General features: G+C 54.5%; 8 protein-coding genes across 8 annotated transcripts; 3 read left to right on the top strand and 5 right to left on the bottom strand.

Annotated features, from left to right (window-relative positions):
- Positions 1–306: 306 nt before the first annotated feature.
- Positions 307–1,392, top strand: LAESUDRAFT_716513 (uncharacterized protein; the record flags this gene model as incomplete). The annotated part of the gene is made up of 3 exons (XM_040907259.1): positions 307–336; positions 404–1,228; positions 1,291–1,392. The coding sequence occupies 3 exons, from the start codon at positions 307–309 to the stop codon at positions 1,390–1,392; spliced, it is 957 nt and encodes a 318-aa protein (XP_040760664.1).
- An 81-nt stretch (positions 1,393–1,473) lies between these two features.
- LAESUDRAFT_729686 (uncharacterized protein) lies at positions 1,474–4,594 on the bottom strand. The gene is made up of 9 exons (XM_040909686.1): positions 4,129–4,594; positions 3,864–4,102; positions 3,494–3,836; positions 3,300–3,304; positions 2,934–3,247; positions 2,206–2,902; positions 2,076–2,147; positions 1,913–2,012; positions 1,474–1,875 (listed from the first exon to the last, which is right to left on the bottom strand). Exons 1-9 carry the CDS (start codon positions 4,452–4,454, stop codon positions 1,668–1,670), a joined length of 2,304 nt encoding a protein of 767 aa, XP_040760665.1. The 5' UTR covers positions 4,455–4,594; the 3' UTR covers positions 1,474–1,667.
- Positions 4,595–5,919: 1,325 nt separating this feature from the next.
- LAESUDRAFT_660738 (PLP-dependent transferase) lies at positions 5,920–7,374 on the bottom strand (the record flags this gene model as incomplete). The annotated part of the gene is given in 4 exon segments (XM_040904892.1): positions 5,920–6,081; positions 6,182–6,999; positions 7,057–7,169; positions 7,181–7,374. Coding segments are annotated over 4 exon segments (1,287 nt in total), but the record flags the coding sequence as incomplete, so codon positions are not given.
- Positions 7,375–7,519: 145 nt separating this feature from the next.
- Positions 7,520–8,478, top strand: LAESUDRAFT_660725 (uncharacterized protein; the record flags this gene model as incomplete). The annotated part of the gene is made up of 4 exons (XM_040904891.1): positions 7,520–7,738; positions 7,793–7,909; positions 7,963–8,327; positions 8,364–8,478. Coding segments are annotated over 4 exons (816 nt in total), but the record flags the coding sequence as incomplete, so codon positions are not given.
- Positions 8,479–13,236: 4,758 nt separating this feature from the next.
- LAESUDRAFT_791079 (uncharacterized protein) lies at positions 13,237–13,698 on the bottom strand (the record flags this gene model as incomplete). Its single annotated transcript, XM_040913926.1, has 1 exon — positions 13,237–13,698. A coding segment is annotated over one exon (462 nt), but the record flags the coding sequence as incomplete, so codon positions are not given.
- A 1,373-nt stretch (positions 13,699–15,071) lies between these two features.
- LAESUDRAFT_716518 (uncharacterized protein) lies at positions 15,072–15,835 on the bottom strand (the record flags this gene model as incomplete). Its single annotated transcript, XM_040907260.1, has 3 exons — positions 15,072–15,146; positions 15,271–15,354; positions 15,530–15,835. 3 exons carry the CDS (start codon positions 15,833–15,835, stop codon positions 15,072–15,074), a joined length of 465 nt encoding a protein of 154 aa, XP_040760669.1.
- Positions 15,836–16,406: 571 nt separating this feature from the next.
- LAESUDRAFT_762360 (uncharacterized protein) lies at positions 16,407–18,402 on the top strand (the record flags this gene model as incomplete). The annotated part of the gene is made up of 5 exons (XM_040913085.1): positions 16,407–16,653; positions 16,743–16,927; positions 16,991–17,875; positions 17,907–18,037; positions 18,105–18,402. 5 exons carry the CDS (start codon positions 16,407–16,409, stop codon positions 18,400–18,402), a joined length of 1,746 nt encoding a protein of 581 aa, XP_040760670.1.
- A 502-nt stretch (positions 18,403–18,904) lies between these two features.
- Positions 18,905–19,274, bottom strand: LAESUDRAFT_601003 (uncharacterized protein; the record flags this gene model as incomplete). The annotated part of the gene is made up of 2 exons (XM_040903054.1): positions 18,905–19,017; positions 19,097–19,274. Coding segments are annotated over 2 exons (291 nt in total), but the record flags the coding sequence as incomplete, so codon positions are not given.
- Between the last annotated feature and the right edge of the window lie 281 nt (positions 19,275–19,555).

The following is a 19,555-nucleotide window of genomic DNA, read 5'->3' on the forward strand; positions in this document are numbered from 1 at the left end:
GAGTATGGATGTGGCGTGGGAAGGAGTCTCCAGGCAGCATCCTCTAGCAAATTGGCGCGCGACATCATTCTCATCGTTGAGCATCTTCAAAGGCCACACATCCTGCCATCATCGCCGTAAGGTCACATCTAAGATATAAAGTGGCCATCGTTCCCGCTTCAGAACGTTATCACGGCCCTAGATGACCCAGCAACCGAGGTGTCATAACGCCCCAGATCGCACATCGGGCATTGTCATGTGCTTCCCATCTCAAACCTTTAAGTTTGCGCCCAATCCTCCGACGATTTTGATCGTGCAAGCTCATCTATGCAGAACAATATGAGCACCGTTCACAGTGTGAGTAGTATGCACCTTTCGCATTTTGTATCGTGGTAGGCGGTCGCTTATTTATGTACTTGATCAGAGCAACTGGCATCCATTGTTCACTACTGAGGATGCAGGCACCATTACACTATCATCACAGGATGCCAACTTGTTCCGCATTCACCTATACACGTTGAAGCGCGCTTCAGGGTGGTTCGCTGCAATGTCCAGCTTGCCCCAAGGTCCTGGCACCATCTCAGACGATGTCCTTCACCTGGACGAAGATTCAACGGTGCTCATGCCCCTTCTACAGGTGATTTCTGGAATGGAACTGCCCGATTTAAGCTCGCTGGATCTCGTAGAATCCATTCTCTTAGCTGCAGAGAAGTATGACATGCCAGGACCCGTCTCCATTATACGAAACATGATCACCAGCTATCTATCCGAATCAACCGCACTGCGAGTTTATCGCCTTGCGGGCGCACATTCTTGGAAGGCGCAGGCGCAGTTGGCATCATCATACACTCTTTCGCTCGATCTATCTACCCCAACGGCGATAGCAGAACTTTCCCGCATGGAAGGGTATCTCCCAGCGCAACTTTTCCTACTGCATAGACAGGGGAAAGACGCACTGAAGAAAGCACTGAACGATGTTACCCGATTTGCTGCCAATACCAAAGAAAACTGCGAAGGTTGCCGACGATCACCTGATCATGCTCAGTGGAGGAATTTGAAGGAGTTATGGTTATCGCGTGCAGATGAGGCTCCATTCGGTCGCACAATTAGTGCCGCACAACTCATCGCACCGGAGGTGCTCTCAGTAATCGAGGCGACATGCCCTTCTTGCCGCAGGAGGCTATACAATGCAGATATGACATTCAACAATCTACGGGATGCAGTGAACAACTTACCCCAGACTGTCATGGTGCGTCCGCGGATACGTTTGCGATACTCAGTGTATTCACGTCATGTTCGTAGTTTGCATAGCGGCTCAAAAGGCCATTCACACAGTCTGCACAGATGGGGAATTTGGAGAAGGCTCACGCGGGCTATCTATGTGCTATCGCGTGTGGCGATCATACGCCATAGTGCGCCCTTGGGGAGCGCCATTGACCATCTTTTTCTTACGCCCACTAAACCACCTCCGATCGCTTGCCAAGTTGACGTCCCAACAGACCAAAGAGATCCCGTGTATGCCGTGTATAGTAACAATCATGTATGATACGTCGATCCGGTACAACAGTAGCGCAATCGGTTGTTGCATAAAATATGTTCTTTCTCTATCCTAGTGGTACCTATGCGAGATAAATGATATATGCTGTACACGTTTACCTCGAGAACATCACTGCAGCAAACCTCATCAATCAACTGCTTGAAACCTGGAGAAGCTTCTTCGCGTCGTTTCGCTCGTTCAAAGCAACTTCCAGCTGCTTCTGCGCTGTCTCGCGTCGCATGTATTCGATTTCTCTCGGCGACTGGTCGGACAGTTCATTTCGAAGCTTCTGATGCATGCCCGTAGTCGTGGAATCGGGCAAAAGCACGTCCTCCAGAGACGTTCGTGAATCTCGCACGCTGCAGCTCTGCCTCGAGCTCCGATATGCATTGCAACGTGGAGGAGAGCTTGTGATTCGACGAGGTGACAGCTGACGGGAAATCATTCGAGACGTGCAGGGTTTGCTCTGCACTCAGAGCAGACGGTTCATCCATATCTGCATACACGGCGCCTTGTCAGACATACCGATGACGGTGAATGAAAAGAGGTGTGTGATTACCTGTTAAATTGCTTTCGAATGCATTCTTCTCCTTCCTGAAGTAGTCGTAGAACTTGAGAAAGTCGTGTTCATCTAAGATACGGCCTTTATAAGGACACGGGGTAATCCAACAACATTCAGCGTTACTCACCGGAAAGAGGCGTCGTGACAAAGCCGTGCTCCTGAACAGAAGATTTCCCATAATAGTCGTCGTCTGGAAGGCCGAGGTGTGCTTCATATGCAGCTTTCCTCTCGCGCATGTCTTGCATATCGTACGCCAACGTGCCCCGCGCCTTGGGCTCGTCTTCACTCTCCATAGATTCTGCAGTACTCGACGATGTGTCAGACGATACCGACAACGAATACGGCCGTCCAGAAGGTGTCGCATATGACGGGACTTGCAGACTATCATCATGTGTAAGCATGCCCTCGCTCCACTGGGGTGGCAAAGACAAACGCCGTAAGCGTCCTGAGCTCAAGCGTCGTACTAAATTTGATTGGAGCGCATCGCTATCATTCTCGTCGCCGCCGAGCGGATTTTCGGATATAGCATTCCAGCGGTTGAGCAACCACATCATAAGCGATCTCGCAGCATTCTTGCTGGGCCCGCCGAGCAGACGATGAGCGAAAATCCGTGCGATGTCTTCGTACGAGAGACCGTTATCTGGGCACAGAGGAATCTGCGTGAAGAAGGCGAAGAAATAAGCGAGCAATGACAGGCTCTCCGGCGGAAAGAGCTGCAGGATGTGTCGAGTGACAGCAATACGCCGACGCTCCTTGTCCGCGTCCTCACGCTCCTGCTCCTGTGGTGTCTTTGTGTTCGCGCTCTGGGACAACGAGGGGGGCGTCTTCGGTTCCGACAGGGAACGCCTCCGGAACATTCGGGCAGGCGCGCGCACTCTCGCTCTTCGCGTCCTGAGCATCCTGAGCATCCAGAGCATCCTTCTTCTTCTCGTCCTCGCTCATCTCCGCTTGTACGCACCACGTCCACAGAGCATCGTGCATCGTGCGATCGAAGAGCGGCTCGGGGAGGGAATTGATGTATGATGTCAGCACAGCGCATATATCAGCCATCGGAGCATGGCGTAGCAATGGTGAGCGGGACACGTTAGCATTCGTGTCGAATGCGCGGACCAGCTCTACGAGATTTGCGCGGTTAGGGAGTGCACGAAAAAGGTCGGTTTGGTAGATGCCTATGTATATGCGTCAGCCTGACGTTCGTCACAAGTAAGCGGAGCAGCCAACCTGTTCTGTATAGCTCTTCCACACAAGTATCGTATTTGCAGGAGAGCCACTTACAGCATCCCGAAGAGATGCATCAAATATCCCCGCTTCACGAGTAATCACGTTAGCCAGATCAGATCGATCAACGATAGCAAAACGACATACGAGCTCGCTCCTTCCCCATCTCCGCCGCCATTGCTCATCTGTCCAACCACTCCTGCCGCTCCCGCTCCTCCTCCTGCTTCCGCTCGAGAAACTCATCCATCTCGATGTAATCATTCACGTCCTGGCGACCCAGCTGCAACAGCTGCAAGAGGGATAGGAGCACTCCACGGGCTTCTGGCTGCTGGAACGGTGGCGCATCGCGCGGCTCGAGCGTGCCCTCGTGCATGTCGTGCTGCCACAGCATACTCGAAGGGCCCGGGTCGTCCAACACGTACGGGGTGTGGCCCGCGATGCGCATCGACCGCGCACGTCTATGCCTGGCACCATCGTTGCCGCCCTCGTTGAGCAAGTCTTCCTCCGCCACCTGCCCAGGAGCGGCAGGAGCCCATGAAGCTGCCCGATGTCACGACGAAGCTACACCAGGTGGGAGCTGGCCACATGCTCTCGCGAGGCGGTCGTACTCGGTGTCAATAGAGTGGACCATGCTGAGCTTCGGGTTTGCAAGCGGGCTACGGGAAGAGAGAGGAATGCGAGCGAAGGACGATGCTAGAGAGGAAGGAACGTGATCCCCTTGCTGGTAGTCTGCATGCAAGGGGCTCAGCGGCTCGGAATAAGCGTCAGAGAGGTGGGACGAAGGCAGAGAAGAGAAGCGTGGGTAGCTATGGACAGAAGAGACATTCGGCACCGAGAGACGCTTGTCATTGCGCATGTCGAGGTGTAATAGAGCGGGATGGGTGAGGCATGTCTTTCGGCAAAACGTGTCGGAGAAGGCGCAGCATATGGATCAAGGTTTAGCTGCGTCCGATGAAGAATCCCGCGTGACGTATGTGGAGATCTTCCCTCTTCCTGCTCCTTTCCAGCGACGGATCCTCTTTCCCTTTGAGGCCGCTCCGTCATCTGTGGCAGAGCATCCTTCACAGAGAACCGTACAGCGGGCATACGCGCTTCCACAGCCAACTGAGCGGCTTCGGTCGCACAGGACGCTCTGCGTGGTCGAGAGTTGACTGGCATAATCGGAAGCAGAAACGATTCAAGAGCGAACAATCCTGAGACCTGCACAGGAGTAAGCTGGTAGAACGAAGAGGATGCGGAGGCGGATGCGGACGGCAGGAGGGTAGGGGTGGAGCGAGGATGCAAGCACCGCGGAGCATCTGCCTCATGAAGCAGACCGAGTGGCACGCTTGGCTGGGCGGCGGTTCGAGATTAGGCCGGGCTGGCTCACGTTCGGATTCTGACTGAGCTAGCCAAGGAAACTGAGCGAGACCAACATGCGCACAAATGCGGGTGACACGAGATTTAGTGGAAATGCTAGTCGGGATCACAATTTGATCGAGATCGCATGAGCTTCAACCCCTTTTCTCTTCCCCCTGTCCTTGTCGTACAAACGGCAGATGCCAAGGCTGGGACGGCTGTAAGGGTGTTCCATCCGCAGCAAACATACATCCTCCAACTCTCCGGAGAAGACGAGCCCATCGACTGCCTACGAGCGCGGGTTGAAAATCTGAGGTCCGACGTCGGAAACAATCCTGCATTCGCACAGAAAACAAGGAAGCTTGATGCTAGAAGAATCTCGACCCGCAATACGTCCAATTGGACGCGAGCGCTGCCAGAGTTATGCTAGCAAGTACCGCAGGGCCAATCATATCCCGCTCAAGAGTTCAGCCAGGAAGTGTTCCCCTATCGTGGCTCAGCATTCAGGGAATCTTAAGACGCGAGGCCAAAAATAATCGTAACGGTCTGGATGTCTGTATCGCAATTCAGATCTTGCCCAAATCACATCGCATTTTCAACACTCTGCATTCCAGTGACCGAACGTTGCTCCACTCACCGATCGGTCAATCGTGCTCTATCTTTCCGACTCGCAAATCGACAGAGCTCTCCCGGTGGCTGAGCCGCCATTACACGGTGCCTTGCGGACATCTCAGCGAGTCCCATGAATGATTGCCATGCTGCGTGGTGTCGATCGAGACTATCAGTCTCGACCCCGGCCTTGAAGCCCGCCTAACCACTTCGGATTTCCTCGAGAGTCACTGGAACCACCTGAGTGCCACCGAACGAGAGAATATTCAACAAATAGAAGCCATGAACGAGCCAGTTTGGAAGCGTGATATAATCAAGTCGAGAAGAGGTCCATCGATGCGTGGAGTCAAAGCGGGCATACACCGTCAAACACCGTCAAACACACTCGCACCCCGGGCGTGATGTGACATACGTGCACGTGAATGCGGTCACGTCGCGTCGGTCAGGGCGCGCTTGTGGCGCGCCCCTTAACCCGTCTAAGCGCGTTCGACCATCAACGTAGTCGTAAGCACACCACTAACTAGAGATATCGATCGCAGTGAGATCGAAGGAGCGTTCTCTGCTTTTATGGGCTTTCGCTCAGTCATGCTTCCCCTTCTCACTCCGACGGAATCATCATTCCATAATGCGCACTTAAAAATATTTATTGACCACCCACTGCCAACGTATTCCTGTTTCACGCTAGTATCTCCTCCAGCGTCTCAATGATTCTGTCGATCTCGTCCACCGTGTTGTAATGTACCAGAGAGATCCGCACTACTCCATCCTCCATCTCGAGCCTCGGCTGTAGTGTGTCCACCAATGTGTAGGCATAAAAATGTCCATAACGGATGCCGATCTATACGAGCGGATGAATGTGCGACCATCAGCCAAAATCGGAGGAAAACACGTGCGGGGCAGTGACTACCGCCTTCCCGCTAGCAGTACTGGTCACTCACTTCTCCCCTGTCATCAAAGCCGCGCACGACATCACTGCTTCTCATAGCCCGCTCCCCGACCACTGCGAAGCTTATGGTCGGCACCCTGCTCAGACTCTCTCTTTCATCGCTTACGATTTTCACCCCTCTACTCTCCTTGCTGCGCAAGTACGCGAGCAGAGGAGCGATGAGTGTCTGCTCGTGCTTTGCAATCGCATCAAAAGCGTCTTCGAGGGATGAAGAAGGCGTGAGCGAACGTAGATAAACTGGGACGGCGGTGCATCCGTATACAACCTCGTATCCTGGGCCCCCGGGCTGAAGCTTATAGGGCTTCAACACAACTTGAGGTGCAAGGAAGTGATGTGCGAGTGACGAGAGTGATTGTCTCAGTGAGGTGGTGTGAGTGTAGAGCACCGAGGCATGCGGGCCGTATACCTGCATGGGTTGGACCTCAGTAGGTCTTCGCAACCATATCGAATAACTTGCCTTGTACATGGAGAATACACAGTAATCGACATCCCAATCGCGAACGTCCATCCGTCTATGCGGAGTATACGCGACGCAATCCACACAGACCTCAACCTTTCCCGCTCCCAACTCCTTTGCCCGTCTTCTCACCGCTTGTACTACTTCCTTCACCGGGGCGATGGATCCAAGGATGTTCGAGCATCCGATGAATGCGACCAGCTGTGTCTTGGTGCTGATCAGCGGGAGCAGATCGTCCAGTTGCAACGACACCGCGTAAGGATCATTGGGATATGCAGAGATGTGCGATGCGTTCCAGGTCTTGATCGTCGCTCCTCTGCGAGCTGCAAGTCTCTTCCATGGACCTCCATTCGCTAGAAAAGATTGACGATCAGATCAGTCTGATCCAGCCCCATCAATAACGCTAGAACGCGGGCACGCGCATTCATGTTTCCCAGTGATGATCAGCTCACACCCCGCATGCACATCTATCTCCATCGCATGCGCCAAGTTCTCCACAAGCATCGTCGCACTGCTCCCAACACTAGTGCAAACGCCACTTCGTCTACGCTCTCCGCGTTGAACAGCTCCCGTGCGGCGTCCGCGTCAGCCGCAACACGCTCGGTGCTTGCAACCGAGACTGCGTAATCCACGCCGAGCTTGACATTCGTGTGCAGAAGGTAGTCCGAGATACGGGCAACGGCGTCTGCGAGGCATTGCGAGCCGCCGGCGTTGTCGGCGTAAATGAAGGTAGTTGTCGTTTCTCACCACCCTTTCTCGATCTCAACTTTAGAAGGCACGTGGCCCTCCTCAGCTGGCTTATCGGATCCTTCAAAAGTGAAGACGGGTTCCCAAGCCCCCAATCTCAAGCGTCCACGTCCGTCCTCAGCCAACATGGATGCTCCCCCGCCTGTTCCCAAGCTGCCTGGTGACATCATCCTGGAGGTCTTTAGCCACAGGTCTCTGCGCTTCCCTGGAGCCCAGACCAACGAAGAGTCCGACTGTGGCGACAACGAACGCCTATCGATGCTGGGTGAGAAGGTGTTGGACACTGCGGTGACGTTCACCCTCTTCAATAAGAAACCGTTGCGAACGCACAGGACATCGAGGTGCGTTACATGCATTGCAGGGCCCTGCGACGTGCTGATCGGTCGTGATCGCGACTAGTCCCAGCGCATGGAAATCCTCTCGGAGGCGAATCTGAACAAATGGGTCGCTAACTACAAGCTCAGAGAGAAAGTACGCTGCAGCTCTGATGCACTTGCCAGCCTCACAAGCCCGACAGTGAGTCTTGCATATCCTGCACCGCATGCCGCATTGTCGACGACAGATCGCAGGAAACACATTTGCTCTTCTGTTCGTATGTCGGTGCAGTCTATGTGCAGAATGGGGTGGAGACGGTGCAGAACTGGATCGGGCATCTCATCGACCCGGACTACGAACTGTCCGTTCCGGCTGCCGGCGGCGAGCCATACACGTACAAGAGAGTCAAAACCGAACCTATGAGCTCGCCGACACCCCCTCCTTTCATGGCTCCACTGCAGCCATTTCCCATTGACCTGCTTGCCCCTGCGAAGGGCCAGTCCACGTTTTTGCCGCTGTTCAACCAGACAGCGAACCAGCGCAGGTTGGCGGTTGATTACCCGGCGCAATTTTCAGGCCCTCCACATGCTGGGCGTTGGACGGTTCAGTGTGTTGGTGCGTAGCTCACACGCCTTTGTATCCGGCCGTGGATTAGTAACCTTCGAAACACATTGAACGGTATCCCCAAAGGCGAAGGTTCCGATGCTAGCAAGCAGCTCACCAAAGGGGAAGCGGCGAGACAGGCATACTACGCGATGGGATGGGCACCTCTTGAGTGCCCTCCGATTCCCACTCTCGATGTCCATGATGCGGGAAGCGGGTCAACGATGGGGAGTGGGAGCGGGAATGGTGGGGGATCGAGCATAGGCAGGACGAGCGAGTCAAGCGCTGGCTCGGGCACAGGTTCATCAAGCGCCCGTGCGGGCGCTTCCTCCTCGTCCTCATTTTCCTCTTCCACTGAGGGCTCTGCGCCGCTGCTGAGGATCGGCGTGGGCCAGGCGGCGGGTTCTGGTACGGAATCTGGCTCTGTCTCCGGCGGGGACGCGCCCTTTTATGTGGGTGTAGATGGCTTGGGCGCGACGGCCACTGCCGGCAACCTCGTATCGGTCGGGATGCCTGCACCCACCTCAAGTTCGACCTCCTCTGGCAGCGCAGAGAACGTGCCACCGGTTGTGGTCGATGCAGGTGCGGATTCTTCTGCCGGGTCGTCTGCTTCCACTAACTCTGGCGGATCCTCTGGCTCTGGTTCTGGCAGAGACGCGAATGCTGCGCTCACCTCTGTCGGTGCAGATGCGTCTGATGCGACTGCCACTGTAGGCGACCTTGCGTCCGCCGGTCTCACGGCGCCCGCCGCACCTGCTGCTTCATCCAGCTCAATCTCTTCTGGCAATGACGCCAACTCGCCCTTCACAGTCGTCAACGCAGGCACATCCGGCGCGTCACCGTCCTCTGATGGTGCTCCCTCCCCCAGTGTGATTGGGACCCACTCTGGTGAGAATTCAGCTCTCATCTCCGTCGGCGCAGACAACTCAGGCGTAACCGCCACTGCAGGTAACCTCGCCGCTTCCATCGCACCTGCTGCCTCCCCCTCCTCTGGCTGTGGATCCTCTAACGACGCGAATGCTACGCTGGCAGTAGTCAACACAGGTCTTCCTCCTCCACGCCCTCGTCCGGCTCTGGCTCAGGTTCAGATGCACTCATCTCCATCGGCGCAGATGACTTAGGCGTGACCGCCACTGCAGGCAACCTCACCTCGATTGACCTCACTGCTCTTACCGCACCTGCTGCCTCCCCTGCCTCTAGCTCCGGCCTCGGCTCTAGATCCTCTAACGACGCGAACGCCCTGCTGGCAGTAGGCAATTCAGGTTCTTTCTCCTTCACGCCCTCATTTGGCTCTGGCTCAGGTTCAGATGCGCTCATATCCATCGGCGCAGATGACTCAGGCGTGACCACCGCTGCAGGCAAACTCACCTCAACCGTTCTCGCTGCTCCTCCCGCACCTGCTGTCTCCCCCGCCTCCGGCTCCGGCTCCTCTAACAACGCGAATGCCCCACTGGCAGACGTCAACGCGGGTTCTTCCTCTTCCATGCCATTGTCCGGCTCTTCTGACTCTGATGCGAACTCGGCACTCATCTCCGTTGGCGCAGACAACTCCGCCGTAGCTGCCACTGCAGGCGACCTCACCTCGGTCGGCGTCGCCGCGCCCACACCTGCCCCCGCCGATACTTCTTTCTCCTACACTACCTCCTCAGACTCATCAGATCGGCTCATCGTCGCGAATATTGATTCCGAGCCTGGCTCCAGCTCCAACTCGGGCTCGAGCTCTGGATCCGGCTCTGGCTCGGACGCGCTCATCTCGGTTGGTCCGGGCTCGGAAGGAGTGACTGCTATCGTTGGCTTCCTTGCTTCTGTTGCTTTATGAATGCCGACATTGTGCATACTTTCCATCTACATGAATACCCCGTCTTGAAATGGACTTGCATTTGTACGTCTCAAACTTCTCTCATATTTGTTTCATGTCTGACTTCCTCTCTTCTGGACTTGTATGCTTTTCAAACCACCACCACCCCCCACCCTACCTCTTTCCTGCATTTTGTAATACCCGCGTACGTGGGCTGATCACCTGCATTGTATCTATATGATTTTTGCTCAACCTTCCCTTCGTGTGCATCTGTATTTGCTTCTGGCTTGCGACGCCCTGCATATGACTGGCATCTCTTTGTACCAGTGGCGCTATGTACAATGCGGACAACCTCTATATGAACTCTGAGCATCGCTCTACCTGTTGCGCTTCCCGACACAAATCAAAAGCTGCTATCATGGAACTTACTGAGCCATAGTGTGCGATGGAGGCCCTATGAATCACTGCTGCAACGTTTGAGCGAGATCGAACACAATCTGCTCAAAGCTAGAGTATCGTCCACGCACGCAATCAGCTGGTCAGAAAACCATCGGGGTGTCTGTGGCACTGGCATAAAAGCGCATAGAAACAATGTGTTCCTTCAGAGAGAACAAGTGCGAGCCATAAACGATGCGTCGCCAACCGAAACACCGTCTACCGTACACGCACTGAATTTAGGTCACAATCAATCGAGCCAACTAAACTGGCTAGATTTGTTAACCACAGAGTCAGCATGTACAAGCCAGATGCACCAATGCTTATCGCTCGACAATTAATGGATCAGTATCCAGCATCAGTTGAGAATCAATCGACCAACGCACAGAAGACTCCCTGCTTGCGCCCGACGTGCTAACAGGCTCCAATGTAATAAGCAGAATATAGGTGAATCCAGTCAGCGGAGGCAGAATTCAAATCACATCGACGTCCCATCCGAGCTGCCGGATCTACAGCGCACACCCGCACTTTTCGAACACCTCGTCCTTTCCTCTGGCCAAGTCGGCCGAGTGCAGGCACACCTGCGACACGTTACTTTCAATAAAGTAGCCTATGTAGTACGTCTGAAGCGTGCGGCACAATCTCCCGCTCCCAGCCGGAAAGAAGCGCACTTCAGCAAAGGTCAGGTCAACCGCGCCTTCAGTTCAAAGAGAGGACATCACGTAGAGACGCAGTGGCGGGCAGGACTAACAAAGATGAGCCGCTTGTCTCCTTCATTCGCATGCTCGTCTCTCCAACGACGAATGAATCGACGACGAGTGACGAACAATGATTAATGAATGAACTCTGATGCGCGATGTGTACGAACCGGATGGGAGCCACACGGATGCAACGTAGGCAGAGATGCGAGGGTGCGAGACCACGAGGAGGGAGGTGGAAACTGGCGTGCAGCAAGGCGCCCAGTGCACCCGCTCACTCGTACCCCGCAATTTGTTCAGAGTCAATGCATCATACATTATGCGTCACCCCCCGACGCGGACGCTGCTGCCAGCCCAGCACGCACACCAGCATCCGTGCTGGCGGGACGTCACCCGTTCTCCTCACTCCCCACACGTTTGCCACTCACGTACCCGGCCTTCCTTCATGACCTCACCTACAGCTCCAACCGATCTTCTCATCGATCTGCCTCTGCTCCCTCGTGGGTTCACAGCCATGCACCGAGGCACCGATCGCGGACCTGCGTCCTCGGTCGATCAGGATCTCGGGGTCACCGACACGATGAGCACGTCGACGAACATTTGCAGTCGTATTATCCATATCCGATGTATTTCGGGTATCCTGGGGAGGACCAGGTTGAGGTGGCAAGGAACGGCGACAATTGGTGCAAAGATAATCCGAACTTAGCTGTAAATATGCTCCTTCAATGGGCCAGTGTGGAGTTGGGTGTTGGGCATTGCAGTGGGCAGCCGATGCCCCATTAAACCAGATTTCAGAAGTTCGCACACGCGTGAGGAGCCGAGCGTGAACGCCACCTTCAGCCACATCAGCCACAGTGGGGTCTGAAAAGCAATGCAAACCTTGCTTAGGTGTCATCCCCCTCCTCGTGGATGAGCCAGAGCCATCTGAGGATGCGCCAGGGTTCGTGCCTGACCACTCTCACTGTATCCAGCTCCCATCCAGCATGCGTTCAGCACTGCAATCGCGCTCGGCGTCGAGTATGGCGCGCCATTAATAATGGAGCTCTTCACGTCCTCCAGCGTCAGGTCCCCGAGGAATCGAGGTCGCTTTTCAGTGACGGTGACCATCACAACAGGGAGCATCTGCATCACAGTGACAGAGGCGCCGGTGGTTAGGTGAGTGAACATACCAGCATCGACCCGACAAGGGACGAGTGCAAGCAGACGCTTCGCGTTGGCTTTGGCATTCATCTGCATTGCGGTTGAAATGTTGTTCGTGTGAGTGGATCCTTCATCGGTCACATGGCTCACTTGTCTTCAGTCTCGTGGTTATACTGGTATTGCAGTTCAGCAACGGAAGAAGGTAGGACGTATCGAGCGATGTAGGACATTGACTAAGAAGTACATGAACAGTCTGAATATATAGAAGAGCCAACACGGACGGAGAATTGAGATTGCTGTTTGTGCCTCGCTCACCCATTCACTGCACCTCATACACGCTGCGCTCGCCTCCTCGCTCCACCGTGCATGCCACGCCATGCACCTCCACTGACCGGTATCTGCGCCTCTGCTACCCCGCCTACGTGTGATGTGTGCACGCATGCCCACTTCGCATCTCTCCAACCTTGCGACTGGAGGGGATGGCCGATCCGGAAAATGTGGCTCGTTCTGTGCTCTCCAACAACGACGGGGTGCTGATGGTATGTCACGAAAGGATCATTCATGTAATCCTCAAGCTCTTGATAGGTGATGGAATTGAGAGAAAGGGTATTCAATATTTCCAGCAGTCTTCGCGTGAACATGCCTGTCCCTTTCATTTTGCTGGCCCTCTCGTCGGAGCGACATGCCGCAAGCAACATGTGTGATTCCTTATACGGTTGGTATAGAGAATCGGTCGCAGACCCGGGGCTCCACCGCTTCCACTGGTCTGCTTCAGCGGCATTGATGAGGTCCTCGTGCGTGAGCTGGAGAGGAGGTCTGCTGCGAACAGTATGGTTCTGCGGGGAAGAGCCATCACGGGTGGACTCTGCTGAGTAACAACAGTCCGTCACAACCGTGATGTTTCCTCCGTTCGCATCGCAAAGCTCCTTCAGGAACAGATTGATCTGGCGATCGCTGATGTCAACAACGTGCGTGCCGTCTGGCAATTCGAAACCGCTATCAACCAGCTTGATTGCCTTCATGGGTTCGCGTACGTGCGTTTCATAAATGGTGCCATGACCGGCAAAATAGATGATGATGGCATCTCCGCGATGGATTCGGTCGTTGTCGTGGAGATGAGTATGAAGAGATTTCACGATCTCATCTCGTGTCGCAGCGGCATCCAGCAAGATGACCATGTGCTCTGTAGGGACTTGCACCGAAATCTTGAGGGATTCCGCGATTTTCTTAGCATCACCAGTTGCCCCATGTAGAGATTTTTCGCATAAATACTCATTGATACCGATGATGACAGCAAATATCTGCATGTTGTCTGACGCGGCTTCCTGGAAATATACTATGTTAATTTGTGCTGCAAGATCTATATCCTCAGTAGGCACAATGGGAAATCAGTCTGACACAGCCATTCATATGTGTCATCTGCAGGAGAGGCTGGCAGCAACAGCTCAAGCATAAACAGACAGTAATGGGTTACGGAACAGCAGTAATGGTTATAAGGTGGTAGGGCGATGCCACCATTCACGCATTGTGATGGCTGAGCACAGCCACAAACTTCGAGACGCCCTCCGGATCAGGATTTGGGCGCTCTACCAGCTTCGGAACAGCGGATCCCGGGCTAATTTCGCTAGGCCAGGTGTTGGTCGGATGGTCGTCCTTGCGGCCTGCGGCCCTTGTAGCCTTCATCCGGCCTTCAGAGCATCGCGACAGCGCCCATCGCCGCTGATCAAGATTGCCCATCATGTGCCAATTTCGTTTCCATACCAGGTCATCGCCACATCCATCCAGCGCGCTCGTCACCGCCGCATCTCATTGACGACCACTAAGATCGTATCTGCCATCCTTCCATCGTGCTGGGCAAGCGTGATGTCGCAATTATGCGGCGCAGGCACGTTGGGTACGTGGATCACCAAGCAGGCGCATCCGATCAACATCCAAGTGCAACATCGCGATGCTCAGCACTCGTGGGCATGATAGGATCGCCAACACAGCACACATGTGCCGATCCTGCAAACACGTTCACCAGTGCGGTTGATCCGAATTGCGAACGCAAGTTTCCCTCATGTCGGTGCATATCATCCAAAACCACCGAGCCCGGATGCAGTCGGCTGCTGCCTGATCGTAAGTGCATGATGTCGGATATTGAGACACGCCTCGGGCCCGCCTGTCAGATGACACCTGCAAATGACTGTCATGATGCCTCAGAGGTGCCTCGCGGGACCAATCTCACTGCATGTGGGAACAATTAGCGTGATACAGGGCACAGATAAGCCGTACGAGACTCTCTCTGCGCTAGGATATCCCGAAATGAAATATGTATTCAGGGGCTTGAAATGCGAAGTCCTTCACAATGTACTACTCGTTCCTCGTAGCTAATGTATGACACCAAGCCGAGAGGGAAGTAATACCACAGGGAAGACGGAGACGAGTATGGCTATAGCAGTGCATTGCAGAGGGAACGAGCATGGCTATAGCAGTGCATTGCAGAGGGAACGGAACTCGACAGAAGAGAGAAGCTTCGGACGATAATGGAGGACGTATACAGGGGAAACGTCGGAGTTCATAGATCACGCATGGCTTGTGCTCGTGCCTACTGTACGCTTTTCATCTCATGCTATCTCATCCCATCATCTCATACCGCATTGTGCTCGTGCCTACCGCACGCTTTTCATCTCATCCTACATAGGCTATCTCATCTGTTGCTCTGTCGCTCTCCATCATCTGTCGCTCTGTCGCTCTCCATACACTCGCAATCACTCGCAATACTCTACAGAGATCCGGTAAGCATTCAATCATTGATCATTTACATGCATGCTAACTTTGTGTCAGCTGAAAAATGGGAGATCACGGCCAGGCATGATATCACAGCATGACAACCAATTTCGACATACTGAATTTTTTGGTACAGCCCAGTGGCAATATCCACATGCCACAAGGTGCTCAACCTCAAGCTGATGCACCCATCCCGCGGGCACCTGTGCCAAACAATCAAAACAATGTGCCTCTTCCGATGGCACTTATGCCGCAGCAGGTGGATGGCTGTATCAACTTGTGCAAAATCGTGGTCTACATCGCCTGCATAATTTTCATTGTTATGTGTACTTCTTTCGTCATTATCATCATAGGTTTTATACTTTACATCAAACCGACCACATCTCGTATATCTTCCAATTGACGCTGCACTGTAGTAGGATTCTCCGCCTCTACACCATCGAAGCCATACTGCTGACTCGAGTTCTCATTTCTTGCAATGGATGTGTGCTTGACTGGACCATTATTGCGGGGCCTGTTCCGATTCTCGGGAGTGCGAGGCAGCACGGTGGCCCGCTGTCCGTCCGTAGGAATGCGGATCCCGGAAGGGCCAGCTGACTCTCCTTCCTGACCAGGCTGCTGGAGAGGAGTGCGGGAAGAGTATGCTTTGCCTGCTGAAGGTTGGCCTGTCTGAGTGGACTGCATCGTAGCACCCCTCCGTGCGTAGAGAATGTGGCGCTGCTCTTGACGGGCTTGTGGAAGTGTGCTCGTGGTGGAAACCGTCAAAATGTCGAGCGCCAGATTGAATGTTGAGAAAACTGCGTGTACGTATCGCGTAGAGAAGTTTGCTAGTCGTAGAAGCTTGTGGGTGGGGGAGGGATTAACTTCGAAAACTGAAGTGCAATCGAAGTGCGCGACGCGAGAATAGCAAGGCACGTCGTGCGGTCTAGCACGTGATGTCTGTTATCGCTCACTACATGAGTGCTCAGCACATACCATCGAGCGGTAAGTTGAGACTGTTGATTGAGGCAGAGATACTATGATTATCAGAAAATCGGGATCATCTTCAGAAGAGAATGTGGTAGTGTGCTCGTGAATCCGTCTTAGAGAACAGGAGGATGATGTCGGCGGCAGGTTGATCAATATGTGGCTGAGCTCGCGGGTGGCGCCTTGAGCTTGTTTGTCTCAATCTCCTACCAGTATCACACACGAGTATTTCATTCTTGCTCTGCAACAATTTCTACGGCACCTTGCGCAGCGTGCAGTATATTGCAGTATGCGGGCTCATCTAATAGTCGCGGCAGCGCTCCTAGTTGGGCACGCTACCGCTTTCCAGCTGCCCTTCAACATCCCATTCCTATCGAACAGCCATGGAAGCGTACCTTCCATAGACTCCCTTTCTGTCGCAAATCCTCCCAACAAGATTGCCATCATAGGTGCAGGTGCAGGCGGCTCGTCTGCGGCGTTCTGGATCGCGAAGGCGAAGCAGCGGTTCGGGTTGGACGTCGAAGTGGAGTCTGGACGTGTATGAGAGGAGTGACTACGTTGGCGGCCGTGCGTATTGATGCTTCAAGAAGTGAGTTACATGATGAAAGCTGAGTGAATGGGCCAGGCAGCACCGTGGTGTACCCCTACGACAGTAAGGAGCTACAGCCCATCGAGCTCAGCACATCCGTCTTCGTCGAGGCTAACAAGAATTTGTGGCGGGCTATAGGGGAGTTTGACATCGAGAAGATCGACTTCGGGAAAGACGACAACGTTATGGGGCTCTGGGATGGCTCGCAGATCCTGCTCACAGTCTGTGTTCATCCCCTGTATGATTCTGCACCCTCGTAATTAACTGACATGTCTACGGTACAGACGGGTGGCAAGGGCTTCTACACTGGTTGGCTAGACACAGTCAAGGTCGCCTGGAGGTACGGCTTCTCTGCTCACCAGCGCGCAAAGGCTACCGTGCAGTCAATGGTCAACACCTATCTCACGCTCTATGCGCCCTCCGCGCCGCGTTTCTCCAACATCACAATGCTCGCCGAAGAGCTTGACTGGACGCCCATCCTCACGCAAACGGCGGCCAAGTACTTGGATACGAAGGGCATCAACCAGCAGTTCACGCGCGAGCTCGTCGACGCGTTAACGCGCGTCAACTACGGGCAGGACGTCGACGCCATCCACGCACTTGAGGGCATATGCTCGATGGCCGCGGACGGTGCATCCAGTGTCAAGGGCGGAAACTTCCAGATATTCGAAGAGTTCGTGAAGTGGAGCAACGCTTCGGTGAATCTCGAAACCGCCGTCACCGCGCTGAAACACGACGAGGCGTCGGGTGCGTGGCTCCTGAGCACCGCCGACTCGCGCCAAGCGTATCGCGCGGTCATCCTCGCCACGCCATTCCACAGCACGAACATCTCGCTGTTCCCTGAGGCACTTGCGGAGTCATTTCCGGAACAGCCGTACGTGCGCCTGCATGTCACTCTCCTGAGTACACCCGCGCCCAGCCCAAACTCCGCTTACTTCGGACTCGGCGCCCACTCAGCGCCGACGACACTACTTACGACAGCGAACGCAGTACGCGAGGGCACGGGCGCGGAGCCTGAGTTCAACTCCCTGACGTATCGTGGGAAGGTGCGCGCGGCAGACGGCGGGCCATGGGCAGGCGAGGCCGGCGAGGAGTGGGTGGTGAAGATCTTCTCCAAGAAGAGGCTTACAGATGAGTGGCTGGAGAATACGTTTGGAAAATTCGGATGGGTGCTGCGCAAAGAGGTCAGTGATCAGCCAGATTGTCGTGTTGTTCGGTTCGCTCATAACGCTCTTCTCCTTGTGGGATGCGTACCTTGTGCTACCTCCGACCACGTCGTTCGCGCCGATCAAGGTCACGAAGGGCTTGTACTATGTGAACGCGTTCGAGCCGTGAGTCGTGAGTTGCCGCACGCACTTGCCCCATCTCGCATCATCCAACAAACGTTGCTTTTTACAGGTTCATCTCGACGATGGAAACCGAGACCATCGCGGCGCGCAACGTCGTCGACCTTCTCCTCCGTGACGAGTTCGGTGCTGCTGCGATCTGCCCCATCAAGCTCGTCGAGGAGATTGACATCGAGGAGCATACCGTCGTGCTGGAGGACGGTGAAGAGGCTGAGGTGTATGACGTGAAAGCGGACGTAGAGCAGGTGCCGGTGGAGGACAAGGACCCGAAGGGCTTCGTCCTAGGATGGGACTGTCAGACGGTGGCTGTTGTTGCGGTCGGATGCATCTGCACTGGACTGAATCTGTAGTAATGTATTCACTTATTTCTTGTCTCTCGTCTGGAATGTGCATAATTATTGTTTGCCCTGTGTCAATCTTACTCGTCGTGCATTTGGCCAGACTGTAACCGTTCTGCTTAGTACGATCGCGCGAGAGCATCTATAAAACAAAGCATCTGCATAAAGAAAAATAACAAGGCTTGCCCGCAACCAAGTAGCGAATTCTAGTACCGTTGAATATAGTATATTTTGTCGCCCCGCTTTAGGGCGCATCTAGCAGAACTGCACTCTGTGGTCACCAGCAATATGGCAAAACCCGCCTAGTTTGCCCTTCCAAGAAATGCGTCACTGAGTCTTGAACGCTGCTCTTCCCGTTACACAAAACACAACCTCCCAATCGCTCCGTCAACGGGTGGTTCACAGCGCGTCACCTACGTCGAGCACGTATCCTAGGGGAGCCGTGTAGAGGAGCTGTGATGTTCCCGGCCGCAGCCCATCGTGAGCTCCAGCTCAGGGCCGACGTGACTCCCAGCTCGCGTCCCAACAGGTAGTATTTCGCGCGTTGGCACATGTAGGAGATGTGGTGTGGAAGGTAGAGGTAGATCCCAGCAGTGAGGAGCGCGAACAGCGTCCAGAAGAAGCAGGCTGATGGACGCGAATCGAACGCGGAGAATCACATCAGAGAGCTTCAAATCAATGATATATGCACGTAACACGCACCAACAAGCACCTTCTTCCAGGGCTCCATCATCGACCGACGACAACGCGAAGGTCATCTCGAGCCACATGCGTCGCCGCCAGACAAACGCGCCCAGCGCGCTGCGTGGCGGTCGATAAGGCAACATGAACCCGAAAACCACGTCTAGCATCGTAGGCTCACGTTTCCATTCTGTACAGGACATCTCCGTGCGTGGCGGGGGGGCGCTGATCGACATGCTCGACTGTGGTTGCGGACGCGTCTGCGCGTACGTGGAGGGGGGCTGAGCCGAGAGGAAGATCGTTCCTTCCGTGGTATTTTTGCGCAGGTTGATGCTAGGTGTGAGCTCGAGGATCTGGGTAGGGCCTGATGCGTGGCGCAGGGGCATGGGTATTTCACGCAGACAGTGGGAAGTTGTTCAGGGCAGCCTGATATATAACGTTGTCTGCCATCTCTATGAAACGCGTCACCCAGGGGTTCGGACCG

The sequence above is a fragment of the Laetiporus sulphureus genome (genome assembly GCF_001632365.1).
Source record: "Laetiporus sulphureus 93-53 unplaced genomic scaffold LAESUscaffold_44, whole genome shotgun sequence".
Lineage (NCBI taxonomy): Eukaryota > Fungi > Basidiomycota > Agaricomycetes > Polyporales > Laetiporaceae > Laetiporus > Laetiporus sulphureus.